This window comes from Cyclopterus lumpus, chromosome 17 (genome assembly GCF_009769545.1).
Source record: "Cyclopterus lumpus isolate fCycLum1 chromosome 17, fCycLum1.pri, whole genome shotgun sequence".
Classification (NCBI taxonomy): Eukaryota; Metazoa; Chordata; class Actinopteri; order Perciformes; family Cyclopteridae; genus Cyclopterus; species Cyclopterus lumpus.
This window is the reverse complement of record NC_046982.1, coordinates 19,668,215-19,689,872: the sequence shown is the minus strand read 5'-3', so window position 1 is coordinate 19,689,872 and position 21,658 is coordinate 19,668,215. Positions and strand designations below refer to the sequence as shown.

The window sequence follows — 21,658 nt, the reverse complement described above, 5'->3', positions numbered from 1 at the left end:
TGCTGCTGCTCTTGAACGCAACTCGCTCTCTCCCGAGCGCAGCCCCTTGTTGCTAAGCAACCCCCCAGTAGAAGATTGACAGCAACTTCAGTTGGTTCATTTGGAGGAAAACTTTAGTAACAGGCAGTTTTTTTTCGTTGTCGTTGTTTACACGCAGGATAACAACACACTTCAAGACAGCTGGCCGTCAAAGGTGTATTAATTAATACAAGTAAGTTGATATCCTGCCTTTTTTTTTTACCGCTTTCACTTTCTGCCATGACAACACCCTGCTCATTAATATGTAATTAGCTAGCTAAGTTAATTAACCGTTAGCTTAACTAGCTCAGAGAGGGAGGTGAGTGAAGGTGTCAGTTGCAACGTTAGCCGACGTTAACTCTCTCCGACAGCTTAACTAACGACAGACATTAACACCTTACACACCTCACGTGTACATTAAACAGTTTTTTTTCCCCTCCAAAAAAAAACCCCCAAAACGTCACCACGTGTTCAGGGTTAACGTCGGACCGGCGACACATTCTCCTTAAACCCGCCGGAGGACTCGCGGCGATGCCGGACGTTGAACCGCTCAGATTCCCGTCCAGGGAAGGACGACCGAGTCAGCCAGGTGAGAGTAACTAACGGCGAAAAACGGCAAAAGAAGTGGACTGTGGTCATGACATGTTCTTAGTGTGTGAAATAGATCATCTTTAACGTTAGGTTATCTATTTTACTTGTTTTAAAAGTCAAAACTGGCAACATAAAACCCCCAAAAGGAAAATAAATACAAACAAATATGGAGGACAGAAACTATAACCAGTGTGGTCAGTGGTCACCTAACGTTACTTTATTCATTTTGACTCAGGGTTGTTTGCTAACACACACACACACACACACACACACGTATTTATCGAGCTGTCTTATGAATATGAAGTTCATTTGGAGACCACACTTGTCCCCATTTACAGTAATAAAAGTAGTAATTCAATGTTAGTTTGGGTAAATGATCCTCTTTAACGTTACACCCTGATTTATTTCACCTTTTTTTTTAGTCCAAACAGGCAACATGAAATCTAATCGACACACTCTGTTACTATACAACAGATGGAAACTCTCAATAGGAAAATAAATACAAACAAATATGGACGACAGAAACTATAACCAGCGTGGTCAGTGGTCACCGGATACTTTATTCATGTTGAATCAGTGTTTTTGGTTAACACATGCTTAACGTAGTATTTATCATGCTGAATATGAAGTTAATTTTGGAGATCACACCTGTCCCCCATATACAGTAATAAAGCTGCCCACACAAAACCCATCCTGCAGATGGGTGCTGAGTGGACTGCAAATTATATCAAGTAGGCGACTACAGTTTTATGATAATTACAGTTAAATATCTAATGTCATTAGTGAAATGATGGCTAACTATTGGCCATCAGACTCACTTGGGCCTGCTCTGTGGCTATAATCCTCCCCGGCAGTATAATTTAGGGCCTATTCCCCCCCACCCCCCACCCTGCTGGTGACATATTGCCTCAGCACCTTCCTACCCCACTTGGGTCTTTCACTTTGTATTATTCATCTAAACTGCTCGGCAACAGATGGCCTTCATTCCAGGTCCCCCCACACGTTTTTCTCTCCGCGGTCCCTGTGTCGTTCTGAGTCAGCTCACTTCTCGCCCATTGTTCAATTAATGGATCGCCCGATGCAAGATATCTAGTATCTGAAGTGAAGAAAGTCTCACACGCGGTTTGTGACCTTGTTCATATTGATTTGAGCACGAGTAGTTTGTCTTTAGGTTCTTGACAGTTGTGGTTGTTATGAAGAGGCCAATCAACTACCTCACACATGTGATGCTGTCCTTAGCAAAAGCCAGGCAACACCAGACATCCCTTTTGCCCAGACGGGTGCACATGACCGCCTGGTGGTGCATGTCCCCCCCCCCTCTCTCTCCCCTTGTGACAATTGATGATCCTCTTGTGGGTGTGCGCGCCTACGTTTGGTCCTCCTTTGGGTGGAGGTACATTCAGGATCAGCTTACCTGCTATCTTACAGTGTAAGATTGATACCACTGCTCATAAGAATTGAGAATGTATTATATAATATCCCTCGCTGTACAGTTTTGTCATTTCTACAGAACTAATGTGACTGATATCGTATGTTATTTTTCACGTCTTACTTTAAAAACATGTTTTTCTAAATTGTTTCCTGTCTTTTTATCTAATTACAACTGTAAGTAAATATGTGTATATCAAAATAATACCCAGTACAGGTAACTTTTTGCCACCGACATCAACTTGGTCTTAAATAACATTCACTATTTAGATGTTGTTACTTTTAGTTGTGAATGAGCTCGACATGTCATCGCACGATAATATAGATATAGACAAAAGAAGTCAGTATTTCTCAGACGTTGACGTGAATTATTGCTAGTTTTTATGTACCCGTTATGTCAGCCAGATGGCGTCCTTTCACCACTAAGAATTGTGCCCTTGGGTTTGTCTTGAGAGGTTTGAATTAGTTGTCTCTGCTCTGTCACTGATGCTTCCAACATATTGCAGAGTTTATGCAAACAGAATCAAAGAGAGAGTAAAGAACCACAGAACATCTTTCACAGCCAAATTCATTTCTGTCATTACTTAAAATAAAGTCATTGAAGTATAGGGTGAACGTTTTGTTCCAACAAAAGTCTGTTGTTTCCTGATTTATTGATTTATTTCCATTAATTAATGGTTCATCAGTGTGTTACTTGTGGCTCTGTGGAATTATATTAAAGACATGTGTCGGTAGGGTTGGCTTTTAATTGCTTCTCTGAAAACAATCGTTTGTATGTCATAAACCGGAGTTGCATTAACAGATCTTTAATAATTTGTGTTTCTCAAGATCAAGCAGATCTTCAAGCCGTCTGCTCTGGTAGACGTCGCACGTGCGCTCTGCTCAACAGTCCCTCGCCTTGTGTCAACAATGCTACTCACCATATCCAAGAGCTGAAGATGGCAGTGGAAAATTGGTGTCAACAGGTAAACCGATGTTGGATGTGATCGGACGCGTGAAAGATTGTCAAACAAATATCAGTACAAATCTATTTAATAGCATTTCTTTCCTTTTGTCTTGTACCAGTCTGGAAAATATCCGCCGCAGATCAATCAGGACAAGCATCAATACAGCAACACTTTAAGGTGAAGTCCTCTAATGTTTTTAATGATCATTATTTATTTGTGTTATATTCAGTAGAAACACAACATGAGATGAACTCTCATTTTTTAACAGATTTCAGTCCAGAGACTCAGACACTGAATCAGCGACTTCTGCGGAATTGTTCGTCGAAGGCGTCGCAATAAGTGCGCCAGGTGAACCCCTTTCTCTTTTTTAATACCGTTAAGTCATTTCTAAAATATTTCTTCTTCATTTTTTTTGGAGCAACACACAAGTGTGTAGTGTGCACAGTAATGGCTAGTCAGTGGCACACCTAGCAGTCCCAGTTACTGGTTCACATCTTTTGTCTGCTTAATAATTAAGAAGATCCCAACCAGTATCCACTTCTGCTGATGGACTACCATAGCTCTTTAGGCTTTATGTTCATGTGCACAGATTATGCTAACACAGCTTTGCAAACACTCGTTTCCTCGCTATCGCTCTTGTTATTGAGTGGAAAGAGCCACGCGGCACACGAGAATGCAACAATCTTGTACAGTTTTTAATCCTCTAGAAAGTTGTCCTTTATCGCCACTGTTGAAGAAAATAAACGATGTCCTCGGAGAGGTTGTGTGTCTGATCGAGTGGCTGGAGGCTGATCGTCAGTATGCCGAGGAAGCTCTCCACAAAGAGAAGAGAAGGAAGCGTTTTTTGGAGAACCAAGGCGACAGTCTTTCACTATGGAAGCAACAAGAGCGCTCTATTTTGGTCCAAAAAGGTCTGTGGACTGAGACGTCTTCGCTATAATTTCCTCATGAATGTTTCTTAAAAAACAATGAATAGATTCTTCCTGACTATGTTTTATTTTATTTTTTTGCAGAGCACGAGGCGTGCATTAAAGAAATCACGGAACTCAAGTGGCAGCTCAAACTAGACAGAGAGAAACTTGACCAGGCTCAGGAGAAACTCTCATACACGGAGGCGTGGAACTGGAGCCTACACGAGGACATCGACTTCGCCAAAAAACAAATTCCCATTGTGAAAGCAAACCTGGACCTACAGAGAGGAATCATAAATCAGATCAACGCGGCACAAGCCGAGGTAAACTCTAATCTGCTTCGTTCCCATGTATGTAAAAAAAAAAGAAGCTCAAAACAAGGTACATTTTCAGATTTGCTTCTTCCTCACACACTAGCTCTTTCTCACTCACCCACTTGCTCCTTTTTAAATCTGTTTTAAATCCACAAGTGCGCACGGCACTAGGGATTGCAATGTTTGTTGGTCCAGCGTTTATCCAACGCATTGGTCGAGTAAAATCACTCCATTTTAACAAATGACTGGATTGCCATGAAATTTGGTACAGAACATTCATGGTCCCCAGAGGTCGAATCCTAATAACTTCACAATAATTCCCTGACTTTTCATTTAGCTTTTGTCCTCGGTAATTTATTTTTTCGTTCAAGTCAGGATGCATCGAAATACTAAGGGCTGAATTCAGCTCAACTGTACTTTTGAGTTTCATGCCTTTTATACAAATATGCCATATACGTGTGTCAATAGAGAGGAAGAGGGATGGAAAAGGTGCACATGGGTCGACATTGATGTGAAACGTTGATGATAAAACACCAGACTCACTCAATTAGTACAAATGATGTGTGTTTTTTATCAATGTGAAAATAGAAGAGTTGAGTTTATCTTTAATTTTCATAGGGTTAATAGCTCGGCTGTGTGTGCCGAAGCTAAGCTAACCTTAACTTGTGTGCATAGCCTCACTGTTGGCTTATAGGTGCACTTTGGGATTCATCCACATTGATATATTGTCTTTAACATACCTTGAAGAAATTGTTCTCTAAAAAAGTACCATGATCCCCCCCCCCCCCCCCCCCCCCACCTTCACCCTTCTATTTTTCAGACTGATGGAGTATACTCAAACACACAAACCGATTTCCTACTGCTCGACAAGGAGAAAAAAAAGATGGAGCTGGACAGCAACAATGAAAAGATCTCCATGGATTCTGTTCTGTCGGTGACTCAGAATCAGCTGGAGAGCAAACTGTGAGTATCCAACTGCAGTGAAAATCATCTGCCGTAAAGAAAAGTTTGAATCGTTGATGTCAGACAATGAGCACAATGAGAATATATACACTATGTGTACACCAAGCATCACCGCTGACTTTTATTTTAAGGTGCGGGCCTCTGTCCATCTGTTTTTTTTAGCAGACTGTTTTATTCTTGTTTATTAGTTATTTCCAAATGCTTTTATTCTGTAATTTCTTGAAGGTTTTATGCACTGCACACTATTAAAGCACAAAGGAAGTTACAGAAAACAACCAAAGTCAAATGTATTCAACCTTTTGCATAATGATTGATAACCACACAGTTACATTTCATTTGTAATTGCTTCTTAAAGCATCTTTTAATGTCATATTGTGCCACTCAACACACTGAAATCATATAAGAGGACATACGGTCAACCGCTGCTTTAAGTCAGTGTGCAAGGTACAGTATATTAAACTGCATGTATCCATAGCAACACTACTTCTGCTTGATGCTGCTTTACCAGATGACGAGTCTCACTGTAACGAACCCAACCGTTCATTTAACAAACTCTAAAAAATAAAACGATTTGACGATACAGATTTTATATACAAAATGAATGTCTCTTTAAATGTTGTTCTTTGATGCTGACTAAGTGAAAACCAGGTCATGAATCATTTAAACTCTCTGTGGGGAAAAAAAATCAATACAGGTTTGATTCCTTAAAAATACCTTAATTAAGGGAATAGTTTCCGATTCAATTAAGATAAGATAATCTTTTATTAGTCCCACAGCGGGGAAATGTGCAGTTTGACGGCAGTACCAAAGAAAAGTGCAACAATGAGACGCATCAGTATGAAATAACACGAGTGTGATAAATAAGTAATCAAACAGTAAAGATATAATGAATAAGTAAAACATCTATAATCTAATCATGGACACGCTGAATCGTTGAGTTCACATTATTGCACATACAAAAAAAAAGGAAATGTGAAATGTTGCTACTGCAGAGAATATTGATATCATACAGAGGTATACGTTGATATTGATAATGCACACAAATTAATATTTAGCCAGTTTTTGGTATGTGCAGTTTATTGGGAGCAGTCTGCGGCAGCTGGAAGGAAAGACCCGCCGCGTCGCTCCTTCTCACACAGGAGCTGAAGCAGCTGCCCAGTGCTGTGAGAGGGTGCTGCATGGACACGTTCATTTTCCTTTCTCCCACCACTTCCACTGGATCGGGGATGAGGGGGGAGGGGGTCCCGGGGGGGACCAGGACCAGGACCAGGCTGACCCTCCTAAGCAGTCTGTTAAGTCTCTTCTTGTCAGCAGTTGCGATGCTGCCTCCCCACCAGACCATTACATAAAAGATGGCTGATGCCACCATCGAGTCGGTGACACAGATCTCCTCAGCGCTGTAAAGTGCATTTGTTTTGTCTGTCCAGTCCAGTTTATTGTTCATGCGACCCCCCCAGTTGTCATGCTGTGTCGCAGAGTCGCTTATTAACTCGTATTATACATTAATGTGTGATTCCCATCAAAAAACTGCCTTCAATCGACCAACTTTAAAACACAAGACAACAGTGTTTCTTCTCTCTCTCTCCAGGGGCGAGTTGAACCAGTTGAGGATGCTTGAGGAAGCGATGTGGTCAGAAATACAGGATGCTGAAAAGACGATCGCACTCACGAGAGGAAAGTGTGCGGTCACAACACGACATGTCCCGGAGTTGACGGAGCTCGAGAAAACTGAAAATGAATGGGTAAAGGATATTGTTGAAAAATTAAGTTGAAAAAACAAACAAAAAAAGTGGTTTTCAAGAGTTGTCCAATGCATGTTTTTCTCCTTTTATCACAGATTCTGCAATCGAAACTTCAAATTGAGGATGAAGTGCGAAGGAATACGATATCAAACGAGAGACTAATTGCACTGCAAGAAAACATTGAGAAAACTGTAAGTATTGTCACAAAAGTGTTTAAATCATGTATAAAAAGAAGAAGAAGAAAGAAGCGGTCGCCATTTTTCTTTTTCTAACATTGGCGCTGCTTTATCCACTTATGTGTGTCTGGATAGTTCATTGGGTAGAGCGCGGCACATACCTGCCAGCCTACGATTGGACTCTCACTGGAGCTACGCATGCTAATAATGTTTGAAATCATGCCTCCGTAAGGTGTTTTGGAGAAGTGCATCCACTCAGTGGCACGCTGTATGTTACGTTATGTGCAGAGGCTTCACGGGGAAGCGGAGGTTTCCTGCATAGAACAGCAGCTCCTTTCAACACGTAACGCTTTTGCAGCTCTTGCTAAAGAAAAGATGGAGTATGAACAGAAAGTGGAAGACTACAAGATGAACATATCTGAGAGGTACAATACATTTTACCTGTTACCTACTATTACTACGTTCAGTGGTGAGCAATTTATGTGAGCTTACCATAGCTTTTCTGTGTGATTTAAAAAAAATAAAATAATTGTTAGCGAGAATTCAGTGAAGCAGATGCATGAGGAGAGGAAGCATATGCTCCAGAAAATCATTGACAATGCCGAGCAGTGGGAAAAGGCCAAGGAGGAAGTGACCCAGGTTGTTACTCAGCACAGTGCCGCCCAGACTAAACTGGAAGAGCAGCAGCAGCTCACCTTCATGGAAGAACAGAGAGTCAGGGTCAGTGACAACATGTATACGTGTTCTATGGATACCGCATGGGTCACTGTTTGTAGGGAGACGCGAGATACCGAATGTTTCCTTCAGTGTTGTTCTCTGTGCTCGACAGATGGAGATTGAAACCTTGAGGAAACATCTGACAGGTCAGATGTCTGCCCTGGAACTGCTGAAGGTAAATTCGCGAGGCGCTTCAGAGAAGAAAAATGCAATCACAGAATTGTGACGCAAACAAAGTAGATTTAAATTGAACTCTTCAAAATACGTCGCTGTATTTTTTTTTTGCAGACTACTTTTTCTGTTTCCGCGGAACACTTTGATTGTATATGATGAAAGATATGAAGAGGTGAAGCTTCACAAAGCACAGTCTCAATAAAAATGGAACATTATACGTTCCATAAAGATAGTTTTAAATGCCCTGCTGTATTCAATTGCATAATTTTATACATTCCCGCACCCTTTACTGCTTTTACCCCCTGTAAATGTTTGAAGCCTTTCGGATAATGACATTCGTCTCTGTGTTTTCTATGGCATCAGGGTCAGTGTGGAAATATAAATGAAGAGCTGTACCGACAGCAAAGGAGCTCAGAGATGTCCAACAAAAAACTTGAGAAAGAATTTGAAGAGGCATCCATAGCAACAAAAGAACTGGAGACAAACGTTTTGGTAATCATACATCTTAATGATTAGAATCTCAGTCTGAGGATAATTGTACATTAACAAAAAGCAACAATTAAAAGAACACACACAAAAGTATGAATCAACGGCACTTTTGTTTGTATAGAAAATCAAGAAATTGACCGAACATTTTGAAAAGATTCAGCATGATCACGGGATGAAATTAGTCCAGTTTGAGGAGGAGAAAAAACTCCAACGTGACCACCTGGAAGCGGCTCAGGTGAGAAAAGAAAAAGCAAACGGTTGCATAAACAATTCAAAGATGAGCACCGAGCTAGTTATGATGTCGTTCTCTCAGTTCGCACGTAAAATGCAACTATTTGTTTTCCAGGATTCACACGCCGCCGCCGTCGAGCGATACGAGAACACCCGGGGAAGGATCGGTGACCTCACAACGAAGAGCGGAGACTACCGGGATGCTTCGGATAAAATGGAAGAAATGGTCGAGTGCATGCCGGAAGCCATCGCAGAACTTGAGTAAGTTAGTAACGCACAGGAAACACTCAACATGGTTTATAAATGGGACATCTGGGCCTACTGGCTGTCTGAGGAGTCCAAGTCAAAGCTTAACACTTTTATATTTACCACTTCCTACTCAAATAGATCGTCTTTTTTAGCTTAGCTTTGAAATAGCCTTCCTTATAGCTGGATGGTGAGATTTTGTCCTCATCTCTTCTATATCTTGTTTGTACTTATTTCTATAGTTAATCTTTTATCTTTACTGTATTATTTATTGTTCTGTAAAGCACTTTGACTTGCCCCAGCATATGAAATGGGCTTTACCACCACAGCTGCCTTTCCTGTAATAGAAATAGGATATTATTGTTGAAGAATACTCAATCCGTCTTCAATATCAGCCTTTTTGAAAGACAAGGCATTCATAATCAACCTTTTCTCTACATGTGATAATATTCTCAGTTTTTCTAAAATAAATGTCTTGCTTTGACTGTACATCTACAGGCTCCATAATGCATGATATTCAAAACTCAATTTAGGAAAATAATTGTCTTTTTTTATGTGTTTTGATTTCCCCTTTCCAGAAGTGTTTTTGATGCAATGGAATTCCAAAACAAGTCAGCTGCTCTCGTAATGAGCACCTTGCAGTCTGATATTAATAACTGCCAACAACGAGCACAGCGATCCATGCAGACACACACTGCTCATGTTGCAGCAAGAAAGAAGGAAATGGAAGACACCAAGGTAACAACATGTTCTTCGGCATTACTTTCTGTAAATACACAACTTTTTTTTTGGTGTCAAATACTGCGAGACAAACTGTAAAAAACAAAAAAAGGAAGAAAGAAGAGAGACATCTCATTGTTTATTTGTTTGTGGATTAGTGTCAGCACATTGCTTGTCACAATACTCCCCTTAAGATGCAGAGAAAAGAGCTGTGAGCAATTAAAATTACAAGCCATGGTCAATCTTGTTTAAGTGCTTTTCCCACAAATGACAACTCACTGTTGTTATAGTCTTTTGTCTGGACAAATTTGATGATGCGTGTCGTGGTGCGATGCTGCTCCTATTTCGTTACCTGTAGGCCGACATGTTCTATATAGCGATTTCAATGTATGTCGTTCACAATATCAAATAAGCATATGATCTGGTTTTTTTTAAAATGTGAGTGAATAGGCTCCTGTAAACACATAGGTACACTCTGCACACAATGGCGTGTGTCTGAACACTCCTTTTTGTCAGAGAAACCCCTATTTATTGTAAGGTTTTCATCTGCAGGATTATCAGCCCCAGCCAGAGCGCAGCCTCTTTGCTGATGGGGGTTTCACATGGCTTATCTAATGTGAAATCGCCATGTGGTATATAGTTTCATTAAACGGTGATCAAGAATGCATTAGTTCAAAACAAGAAAAGGCAATGGAGCTTAAGCCGCCATGCATCCAAGTGCAGCAACTTTAAAGAAGTTGTTGGCGTGAGACAATTTAAGAATTAGAAGTCTTCCTCATAGACACAACTCCCATTAGCGAGATAAAAGTTAGCCATGCAAAAAAAAGGGTTTAGTCTCCTCACTTGACGAAATACGACGAACAACAATACTCCTCGACAAATAAAAAAAGATCAGGGTTCTGAAGTGCGAAGGAAATTGGTCACTTTAATCATTGAGACCCGTATAAAGCACACATAATGTCTGCATTAGCATAACATAATAAGCCGAGTGTGCATTCAGAAGCCGCAGAGCGTGAAGCAGAATGGTTAGAACTCTTTTAAGATATTTCTTTATAGAAGAGATTTCTTCTAAAACTGCTGACCTCATACTACACTCTCACAAGCTGCTGGCGGTCACAGGAACCAGCGCGGGTCGGTTAACGAGCTAGTGCGCGGCTACGTTAAATACAAGCTAGTTGTTTTGAAGATGTATATACGCACGCGGGGCTTATCTCGGTGAACTAGGCCGACTTGTTGCAATCTGTGGTCATCTCACTTCCCTCCACACACACGCATCCTGAAGGTGTTGCGTCTCTCATACGCGCACCTGTGTTTTGATTCGCTTGTCGTCTTTCTGCCGAGCGCAAAGTAAACAACGCAAACTGCCGACGCCATCAGTTTCTTACGGGGCAATGGAGTGTAATTTGTTCCATTTACACTTCACAACGGCGTCAGATGGGCTTTGTCAGTGCTGCACGGAGTAATTAAACCTGAAATCAATAGCAGGCATTTGTCATGTTTACAGCCCCTCTTTCTGCTGGGTTAAACTCATCACTTTAGTGCTGTTGTGTTTTACTGCAGAGACACACTTCATTATGTCTGCAGGTAGACTGGAGGTATTCACCAGCCACATACGTGGGGAACATTGTTCAAAGGAAGAGAGGACACAAACTCACTGTGATTTATTTGCTTAATTTCCCAGAAAGGTGTCCATCGTTGTATGCCTGCTATTTATATCGCCTTTAATTAACAGCACAAATAACGAAAGCATGTGTTGTGTTGTAGACACACACATCTTACAACCAAAGGTGAGTGTGTGTGTGTGTGTCACTGTACAGTACGCACAGCACTGTATATTGACTCTTCAGTTCCCATCGCCACATCTTGGGTATCTACATGTCGTGACACCATCATTCATTATGTATTTTATATCTCTGCTGAACAGGACGTCGCCTCAGCAGTCGTCTTACGAACACAAATCCATTTGAGAGGTCGCCATCGGCCCCGATACCGATCCGCTGTGATTCGCCGTCACCAACGTACTCGGAAAAAGTAACGAGGATCGAACACAGGAACCTCCCACGCTTGAATATTAATTTGGCGATGATCGCCAAATTAATATTCAAGCGTGGGAGGTTCCTGTGGCCGATGGCGACCTTATCAATCGCATCTGGTGTTGTATTAAATATGGTTTCTTTTATTGTAAGAATTATAAGAATCCAGAGTTCGAATCCAGAGTTACATTAATTTAGTCTCAAATAAAAACATTTTTTATCACCGCAGTGATCCCAGGTCTTATATTACAGAATATAAAACATTATTTCAGAAAAGCTGGCATTGGATTAGTTAGTGACAGATGCTTTGAATAGATCAGAATCCGGGTTTTGAGATAACGTGATGATGAAGAGAAGTCACACTTGGTTCCAATATTAGTCTGCAGCCGACACTGTGCCAAGCTTGTGTCTTGGTGGTTATTTTTATTTTTATAATATTTTATTTGTTACTATCATTCCTACCGCTAAGAACTTCTTGTCTTCCTTTTATATCTCTTTACGTTAAGGTAGCAAACATGCACAGTGTTAAAATACATAGTAAAAGCTAGTGGGAGGTTTTACTATCGGCCTCCTGCACAATCGATGCCGCTGGTTGTTATGCACTCTTGTTGTTGTTGTTTGTTTTCTTCTCACTTCCCTTTGTGCTAAACTATAACGGTATAAACATTTACCTATTTACCTTCCCCGTCTCACCTGAACCTTTGGTCCTCGTGTGTTCGTGCAGGTCGCACTGACGATCGCACTGAAGGAGAACGAGTGGCTGGCGAGCGAGTACGAAAGTCTGCAGAAGATCCTCATGGAGGCCAAACAAGAGGCCGTGTGTGCACTGAGCGAGAAGAACCACGCACATGAATCCTTTCATGACTACACACAGGTACACTTTATATTTATATATATATATATATATATAGATCTCTTTTTGTCCTGTTTAATATCACCCCTCTTCTGGCCCTTGTGTTCTAGTCCAGGCTCTTCTCCTCTGCAGCAGCTAGCTGGTCTTTGCATGGGCAGTATATATATATATATATATATATATATATATATATATATATATATATATATTGTACATCTCAGAGGGTTTTAGTTTGCCACCCAGTGTGGAGTCAGTGAGTGTCTGCAGCAATCTAATAATGATGAGATAACATGAGTGGAGGAGGATGATGGATGTGACATAATGTAATGATAGCTGCGTAGTAGGGGAGTAAAGAGAGAGGTTGATGGCACATGTAAATATTATATACCTTCCGCATTTTCTTGATTGTAGTTCTTCTACAGAGGGGAAACGTTTTATAATCGGGGTGTTCCACATTTGCCTCCGCTCACCACCGCTCACACACACCATTGGTTCGCAGGTTAGGATCAGACAACGAATGCGTTGCCTTCAGTGCTAAAATAGCCCGAGAGGTCTTGACTAGTTGAGGGAGACAACTCTGCAGCATTTCACTGTTAAATATATATAGTTTTTGACACAATTTAACTGGAGTAGAATTACACACGACAACCGTAACGCCACACTGCTCCTGCGGTGAAAAAAAAAAAATCATATTATTTGTTCCAAAAAATGACTAATACCTTTACTTGAGCAATTCCTCATCTAACTGCATGAATGTTATCAAGTGAAAAATGCATGCAAAAATAAAATCCTGTGGACAGGATTTTCCACGCTCGTGATCAAAGCCTGATTTTCTTTTAGCCCGGATTCAGCCTTCACCATTTTTGTTTGTTTCAACTCTACACTCCTGTAACGGCAGCCTCTCGGCGAGGTTTTACGCCTGAATTTAGTTTTGTATAACAAGCTTATAATCAACAATGTTTCTGACATGTAGATCACATTTAATCTGATTCACACGGGAACATTCAGGCGCCCCTCTTCCCGGGTTTCAAATGTACAATTATCCTTATAATGTTCAAATTCGATGTCCCAGTTAGTGCACGTGTTACACAATGTGATTACCATTTGTTAGTAACTGGAGGCAACAAGGTATATGCGTGCGTGCGTGCGTGTTTGAAGCCTCACGCCACTCATTTGTGTGTTTGGAAGAGCCCATAATCTCTTTCATTATATTCAAGTGAGGAACACAATGAGTCTCTTGAGGATCCTCGACATAAAATCCTGACAACAGGCATTCCTGACATTTAGTTCAAGTGACGAGTTTAAAACCACCCATATTATGCTCATAAACACCTTAAATCAAAACTGGTAATGGTATTCTCTTATGATAGATGCATTTACTTCATGCTTTTTGTGTCAAAAACTACGAGAAGGGAGCGGGCTCATAGCTGTGATTTAAACCTTTCCAAGCCATCACAACACAACCCATAGTTGATATTCATATTTTAAATCCAGGTTAAAGCTGACATTTTTACCTCTCCACAGGTTGACACTTTGAAACGCAGCTAACAAGGTGCAGCATTTAGTGTCAAACCTGTTACGTTAACTTGAGTGAAGCGTTATGAACCTCGACTGTTCGTGATGGGATGTAACTGTGTGAAGTACTTAATTACACATTTCAGGTACTTCTACACTGTTAAAGGTGAAACTATCCTTTTATAAGCTAGTTCAAATTGTCTCCACCACAGTACAATGCTTTAATCCAATAATGTAATATATAATAATCACAGGGAAGTACTTTTACTGTTCTTTTGATACTTTAAGTATCCTTTGTTAATAATATTGCAGTATTAATACTTTTCTTTCAGTAAAGCATCTCAACACGTTGTCCACCACTGACGGTAGCGTGTTATTTATTCTATATTCATTAGAATGGTCCCCCAGGTCAGATACAACACAATAAACCATCATCAACATGTCTTAATAGAGTTGTAAATGTAAATGTGCTCCTTGTAGTACCACCATGCCCATCCTCCATTATAACAGATGGGATGTCAAAACATGGATTATTTCAAATTAAATGCAAATTGCAGCTTTAATAATACTTTCAGATACAGATCATTTTTACATTCATTGTGGTTTGTGATGGCTTTGTATGTTTCTAGTGGAAGAAGTATGTCCTATTCATTAATGGTCCAATCAAGAGACACGTTAGCTGGTTTATCAAATATTAGAATAGTTTGTGGAAAAAAAACATTTGGATATTTCTTCATCAAATATTCAACAAAATGCAAATACATTCAAATAAGAAAAAATATCATTTGTAAATGACACAATTAATGATTAATTAGCATTCGATAGCACTTGTACTCTTATACAAATCCTGTACACGTAAGCATTGCTTTGTTTATGTGGAGGCTTTCAGCTCTTTTAACAGGGAACACCATAAAGAGCATTCTTGTTATTGTCTTTCCTTCAGGAGCTGATGACTGAGCTAATTCGCTTTAGTTTTCAATGCACTGGGGAACACATTGCCGAGCAATGATAAGCTTTGTAGGAAGAGTAGAGAGATGGAGGGGGAAGAAAAGCAATGGCATCTATCAGAATTTAAACCTCTTTGCTTGAAACTGTGTTCAAATAATAAAGCAAGCAGCATGTCTTTCCAAGAGACTAGGAATAATTTCTGGTTTCAGTGGGGGGTTCATGACTCTGTGTGTATGTGTAAAATATGTCTTGAGGGGATTGGTATAAAGTTAAACTGGGTGAAGTAGAAATATTTTACTCATCAGCTTTGCAGTCACAGAGTTTGCCTCGGCTAGAACAAAACTGCTGAAGCATTTAGAGAAAATTAACCCCCCATCCTGGCAGCCAGATGTGACTGGATTCTGATGAGTGCACACGAGTGGGCAGAGAAACCAAGAGACTGTGAAATTCCTGTCAGGCCCGTGTACTGCAGAATGGGCTATTGACTGCTTTCTCTATTCCCCTCCATCATTCTTCTTGAACACTGCCATTAATTTCCTCTCCTGCCTTACCAATTCCTTTTCTCTGCCTTCTCCCCCCCCCCCCAACCCCCCCCACCCCGCTAGCTCTCTTTGTTGCAGAAGAGGATGCACAAAGCTTTGGTGAAATACTTCAAACGACGCAGCCTCTACAGCCGGGCTGAACTGGACCGGTGCCAGGCTCTTTCTCAGGAGACCGACCGGAAAATACAAACTGCCCAGGTATTTGTACATATACGTGTAAAAAAAAAACAGGCTGGAAAACAAGCGCCCATTCATTTAAATGGCAAATCCTTCTATCCAACTTTTTTTCCCCTTTTAGCCCAGGCTAGATATTCTACCAGATGGAAGCGTATTCTTTTTCTTGCATACTACAGTAACTCCATGTTACGCATGGCATTGTTTGAGCCTCATCCGGCTAGTCGGTCGCCTTGTGTCTTTCTTTGCCAAGCAGGGGGGGGGGGCAGCCAGGCAAACATCCACCGAGACCCTCCGCGCCTCGCTGCGACGGCGAAGTTAAAGACGCCACGCCGCCGTTACATTACTCTTTATACGTTCAGTCATCAGATCACAGGCTGACGTGATGGATGATGTGTCTGCTAGAGTGCCTCTGCAGTGACCCCCATGTCTGAGGCTGCCTCTCCAGATAACTCTATATACACACACAACACTTTGCGTTTGGTCACATTGCATTAACATTTGAGCCCGATTCCCCATTTAGCTGGGGGGGGGGGGGGGCGCAGCAGAGTAACCTTCTGTCCGTCTTGCAGAAGAGCAGCGACATATTCTGCAAGGTTGAGAAGCAGGGATCTTCAATTAGAGGATAATCGGTGTCTAATCTGTGCTGTGATGTGAGATGAGGGCAAAGCGGACGGAGGGACAGTGATGAATCTTTATGAAAGGTCCTGTCCAGCATTAACGCGGAGCCATGCAACCATACCATGGAACACCTTTTTTTACTTCTTCAGTAGGGCATCCCCAAACCCCTCAGTGGCCATGTTTGTCAGTTGCAATGTGTTGTTTTTGCACACAAAAAATAATAATTTAGTTTATTGTCGTTGTCCAAAATTCATCTGGAGGCCAAATATGCTCTGATTTGATTAGAGGAGTACCTAGTGGAAATACTATTAAGTGGTTCCCCTTCTCTGTTCCTCCTCCTCCTCCGCCGACTGCTGCCATGTTTTTCTGATGGGTCTGGTCCAGACATTACAGGGAGCAGCCATGTCTCAGTGGCCCAGCCTCCAAAGGCCCCAGCAGATCACAGCTCAAGGCATGGAGGAGAGGGGCACGGGGGGAGGGGGGGGGGGGAGGAGGAGCTATCAGAGCGCCGCAGAGTGTGAAGGACAAAAGAGCTGGTGTATTCAAGCGCACCACACCGTCACCCGTCACAGCTCAGCGCAGGGTCCATCAGAGCAGGCAACACTCACTTTAAACAGGCTCCTCATGAACAGTGCAGCCGATCCTCCAAAAAGTACAACCTATATGAGAAGAGAGGGAAACAAACCAAACCTTTACAAGCGGGCATAAACACACAACCTGCATAATTACTTCAATATTAAGACCTTTTTAAATGTGATTTAATGCGGATGGTGATAATACAGATGCAGCGATTCAGGATCGCACGATACTTTATCAAAAACACTGAGGGAGAAATGAAGAAACCAAAGGAACTGATACCAGTTGTAAACCAGGCTGAATCCCGACAAGGCCTGCCACTAATCCATCATGTCCACTTAACCCCACATGCAGAACAACGGAAGAGAGGTCAGCTCGCCGCTTTCACGGCTGCGGCGTGCTCGAACGGGAAGCCAAATGGCAGTTTGTTCATAAGTAGCTTGAAGGGAGGAAGGCCGAGGAACCCTAGGGTGGGCGTGGGTGGGTGGGTGGGGGTGTGGAGTGTGGAGTGTGGAGGGTGGAGGGGGAGGGGGCGGGGGCTGTCATCCTGTTACACTCCTGCCAGAACTGGCAGTTCAGCTTTGTGTTTTGCGAGTTTACACTAGGGATGGCATAATTGACAATGGCTAACAGCGGAGAGCAGTGCCGAGCCTTGTTGAATGGCCAGTAATGATTGGAGCAGACGCCCACTGCCCCAGTCCCACGGGACTGTAATCCAAGATCCTGTTTCTGATATAATTGTTAGTCAGAGAATTTCTGCATGGCTAGGCCGGTTCAGATTCCCAAGCTGGTTGACAGCGCCAGGCAGTTTAATAGAAAAACTGGATGCTGAGGTTTTTAAAACAGAGGATCACTGAACCTGGACGCGGTTCACCAGGAGCCTCTTGTTCTCCTTCCTCACGAAAATACCAACGCAGTGGTAACTTTACTTTCGCGAATGCAGACTCCCTGTCAGCTGTGTGTGTGTGTGTGTGTGTGTGTGTGTGTGTGGGAGGAGGGGGATGCAGATAGAGCGATGAGTTTGTATTATTGCCTTTCTTAATTAGCTTGTTTTCATTTATTATGTTATTCAAACAGGAGGGGTTGTCAGCAGAAATTCAGCTCATCTCCGCGTTCCTGCACCCGTTGACGGATGACTCCACCTCCACCGACGACGCCGGGGCGAACCAACACGCCGGTCCGGGATCGAATGAGTAGATGCCTTCAGTTCAAATAGCAGTGTAATTGGACATTCACCTGTACCAGACAACTTACTTACTTACCCTAGCACGCTTCACTATCCCCCCCCCCCTCCCCCAATCACCGCACCCCCCCGCACCCCTCTTTACTTGCAGCGAATCCATAACAATGAAACAGGTGACTTTCATGCTGCTGTCAGGACTGATCTAATTTTAGCTGGGTGAATGATTGCAATTGGCTTTGCCTCATCAGATAATTAATCTATGTCACCATTAATTGGAAAAGAGAATAATTACAGGCAGTGTTGACAGAAATTCTACGCTTCTCCAGATTCCGGGGATCTAATTACAACTAGTGAAACCCTGTGACCTTAACTAGCACTTAGTACACCTCGGCCACCTTGACCGCGTCCATGTGAAGACCACCCTCTTCTTTGAAAGACCCTGTTTTTGTTAGCGCCTCCCTTCGCACTCCCCCCCTCCCCTCCCCACACTCTCCAAGAGCTGTCTCCCTCAATCACTTTTCAATATTCAATCTTAATTTTGTGGAAGTTTAGCATTTTCAATGAGCTGGAGATGAATGATTAATGAATAAATTTGAATGCTTCATTTTGTCCATGGATCATTAGTTAAGTCCTTTGTGGGAAGGACCTGAGAAAGGAGTGAAAATTATTGAGACATTAGCCTGAAGCAATCCAGGGGTAAATAGTGTGCACGAAAGGATGTTGTGTGCGCACCATCCACTGGCTCTCTAAAGAACCCGGGGGAAACGCTGTTTTCAATTTGGAATCGTCACCCAATCACATTTAGTGCTTATAGAAAATAGATTTCTGTGTTTCAACAATGACACACTAATGGTACACAAAAAAGTTACATCGGAATGTTTTTTACGGAGACACAATAGTTGTCTAAATCTCATCTTGCATATCGTTGATTTACATTAAGAAACATATAAATTAGTCAATAATATGGGTTGTATGATTCTCAAGGTCATTCTCGAGGCTTTTCGACCTCTCCTTCTGTGTCTGGTTGGTAGAGATGCTGTTGTCTTGTTTGGTACGCTGGATGCCCCTCTGACTCGTGGGGACAGAAGGGGGCAGTGTGAGCACAACAACCGTAGAGACGAACCGTCTACTGGCTTAACGTCGCCTCAAATCAAGGACCATTATCTTTCAGTCAAAATGGAACATTTGAAATTACTTTTGCCCCCCCCCCCCCCCAAAAGAAAAAGAAAGTAGAACATTTAAATTCTGATTTTTAATAAAAGTTCTTCTTGTAGCGTTAGAGTTAAACACACTATATGATTTCAAACGTGCAGAACCGCACCGCTTGACGGCGCTGATGTGGAATCTCATACACAGACGACTCGCAACGGCGCCACTCGATCTCCAAAAGCACCTTGAAGGGGTAAAAACGTTCACTCCGTCTCTTATTCCCTTTTTCCGACTTTACGGCAATATCTCAAAAATGAAAGAGCCGTCCCCCACCCCCGACACATTCATCTACTCTCTTTGCATCGAATAAATCCCCTAAATAAATGAAAGTGAGCCACGACTAGATGTCATCACATTTATCTGCCGGCGTGTGCCTCAAAGTGCACACGCTCCTAAATGCTGCTGCTCTAAAGAGGGTGGACTGTGGAAACACTGATGGGGCCGCTTGACAGCTGAGATGTTGGATGCCCGTTTCACTTTGATGAGGATGGACTACACGGCACCAACATCACCGTGTTGTACTCTGTGATACATCAAAGCTGTTTATTGGGGGGGGGGATTTATTTTGTGTGGTTTTGTATAAACGCAGATTTCGCAAGAGACACACGCACACAAAAAAATAAATTACAAAATCTGATTTACAGGCGGCACGATTCTCAATTTCAGCCCAGGCGCCACCATGCAGACGATGGGCCCCCGTCTCGCGTGGGTTCACTCCGGCGGTCGCCTCTGATCGTTGACGTGAAGCCGAGTGGATCGGAGGCGCCGTTCCGTCTTCTCGAGCTTAACTCAAAGTTCTGTTTTTCAGATCTTTTTCACTCCAAACGCACCTTCCTTGTGTTCACGAGCAAGTGGAGAGTTGAGCCATGGAGAGTCGAGGAAAAGGATGGTGAGTGTGTAAAATATCAATGAGGGAGACGCTGCCAAGTTCTGGAGCACACGAGGGGGAATAAAGTCTTCTGTCAAGGTGGAGTAGACCAGGCAGATCTGCACTACTTCCTGTTGTAGCTCTTTAAAACCATGTCTTCTGTTCATTCCTTAGTGTTTATACCGTACACGTTATTAGGGAGTGTGTTCCTTTAAGTGTAGGTAACTACAGCATCTGTCATTCAGTCATACTGTGCAGCTGAACAATACACTGGAACAGTGTGTCTGCCCAGTGAACTCCGCCTGAAAAACATGCCAAACAAATACATCAGTGCAACAATACGTGTTCCTTTTGTGTTGCCACACTCATTTGATTTCAAAGATATTTATCTTTAACGGGATAATAATTTGTGAAAGTCTCTGACATTTGTGGCTAGCTAGCATGATAATAAATCCGTGGCTTGGAACATTTTTTAGTTAATTAGAGTCAATCAATCCAAACTTTGCTCACTTACCGGTGTGAAACCGGAGTATAATGAGCAGAAATCAGCATGGTGATTGGAAAACACAAATTACAGCTGTTAAAGAGAAACTCATCCACTTTTCTTCTGTTGACGCCAATGCCTGCTGCGAGGATTTAAAATTAGCATGGCATTCCTTTAATGGATGTTAGGGAGAATGTGCTCCTCTATAATTAAAAAAAAAACCAGCCTTTTAATATCCTCGTATAGGCTAAAATAAGAGGAGTTCTTATGATTACATGACAACTCTTTAAAAAAAGGACATATAACCCAAAAAAAGTTCATTTATTTCATTTTAAGACCAGTGTTTGTTTTTTTTATTGCAGAAACACACACCTGCATTACCCAAATACCACATGCAGTATATGCTCTTTATGTGATGTATTAGTAACGTTTTATCTCTGTTGATATGTATTACGAGCCAATGAAGTAACGCTACATAACGGTGTGTGACCGCACTGTAGCAGTCAGGTCATGTGACACATTAATGAACCTCCCTGATATATATACAGTACGCATTGCTGTTTATGGTATAGCGCATATCTCTACAGTCAGTCCTACAGTCATATTCTTCTGGACATATTCCATGCGCCTTCCATTCATGGTGTAATGATGTGAGTAATAGCCTGCCGATGTTAACGGCGCCCTACAATAGGACCTTTTATCTGATCTCGGTGTGACGTGACCCGGCTGCTCGTGTCCACGATGTGCGAGACCTTCGCCGCTGGATGTGATTTCCTCTCAAAAGCTGTTTGGCGAGCGAGAGGAAGCTTATGTTGTCGAGCTCATGTCGTCGGGGCCGCTAACAGCAGCTTGCCATTGTATTAATTATTGTCAGGGAATCCAAGGGGTGTAGATAATACAGAATGCACTGGTTGGTCCCATTTGTTTCACTTGTCAGTGGAGTGAATAATTGGGAGTGCTGACCATATTAGACACAGAGAATTTC

At 42.1% G+C, this 21,658-nt stretch overlaps 1 protein-coding gene across 1 annotated transcript; it reads left to right on the top strand.

Moving 5' to 3' along the window:
* Nucleotides 1-66: 66 nt before the first annotated feature.
* LOC117746283 (coiled-coil domain-containing protein 178) lies at nucleotides 67-18,716 on the top strand. The gene is made up of 20 exons (XM_034555326.1): nucleotides 67-211; nucleotides 494-607; nucleotides 2,866-3,002; nucleotides 3,103-3,161; nucleotides 3,253-3,332; nucleotides 3,692-3,895; nucleotides 3,998-4,218; nucleotides 5,030-5,172; nucleotides 6,761-6,914; nucleotides 7,010-7,105; nucleotides 7,379-7,515; nucleotides 7,627-7,810; nucleotides 7,920-7,982; nucleotides 8,345-8,473; nucleotides 8,592-8,705; nucleotides 8,817-8,962; nucleotides 9,526-9,685; nucleotides 12,425-12,574; nucleotides 15,622-15,756; nucleotides 18,007-18,716. Exons 2-20 carry the CDS (start codon nucleotides 550-552, stop codon nucleotides 18,124-18,126), a joined length of 2,490 nt encoding a protein of 829 aa, XP_034411217.1. The 5' UTR covers nucleotides 67-211; nucleotides 494-549; the 3' UTR covers nucleotides 18,127-18,716.
* The last annotated feature ends 2,942 nt before the right edge of the window (nucleotides 18,717-21,658 follow it).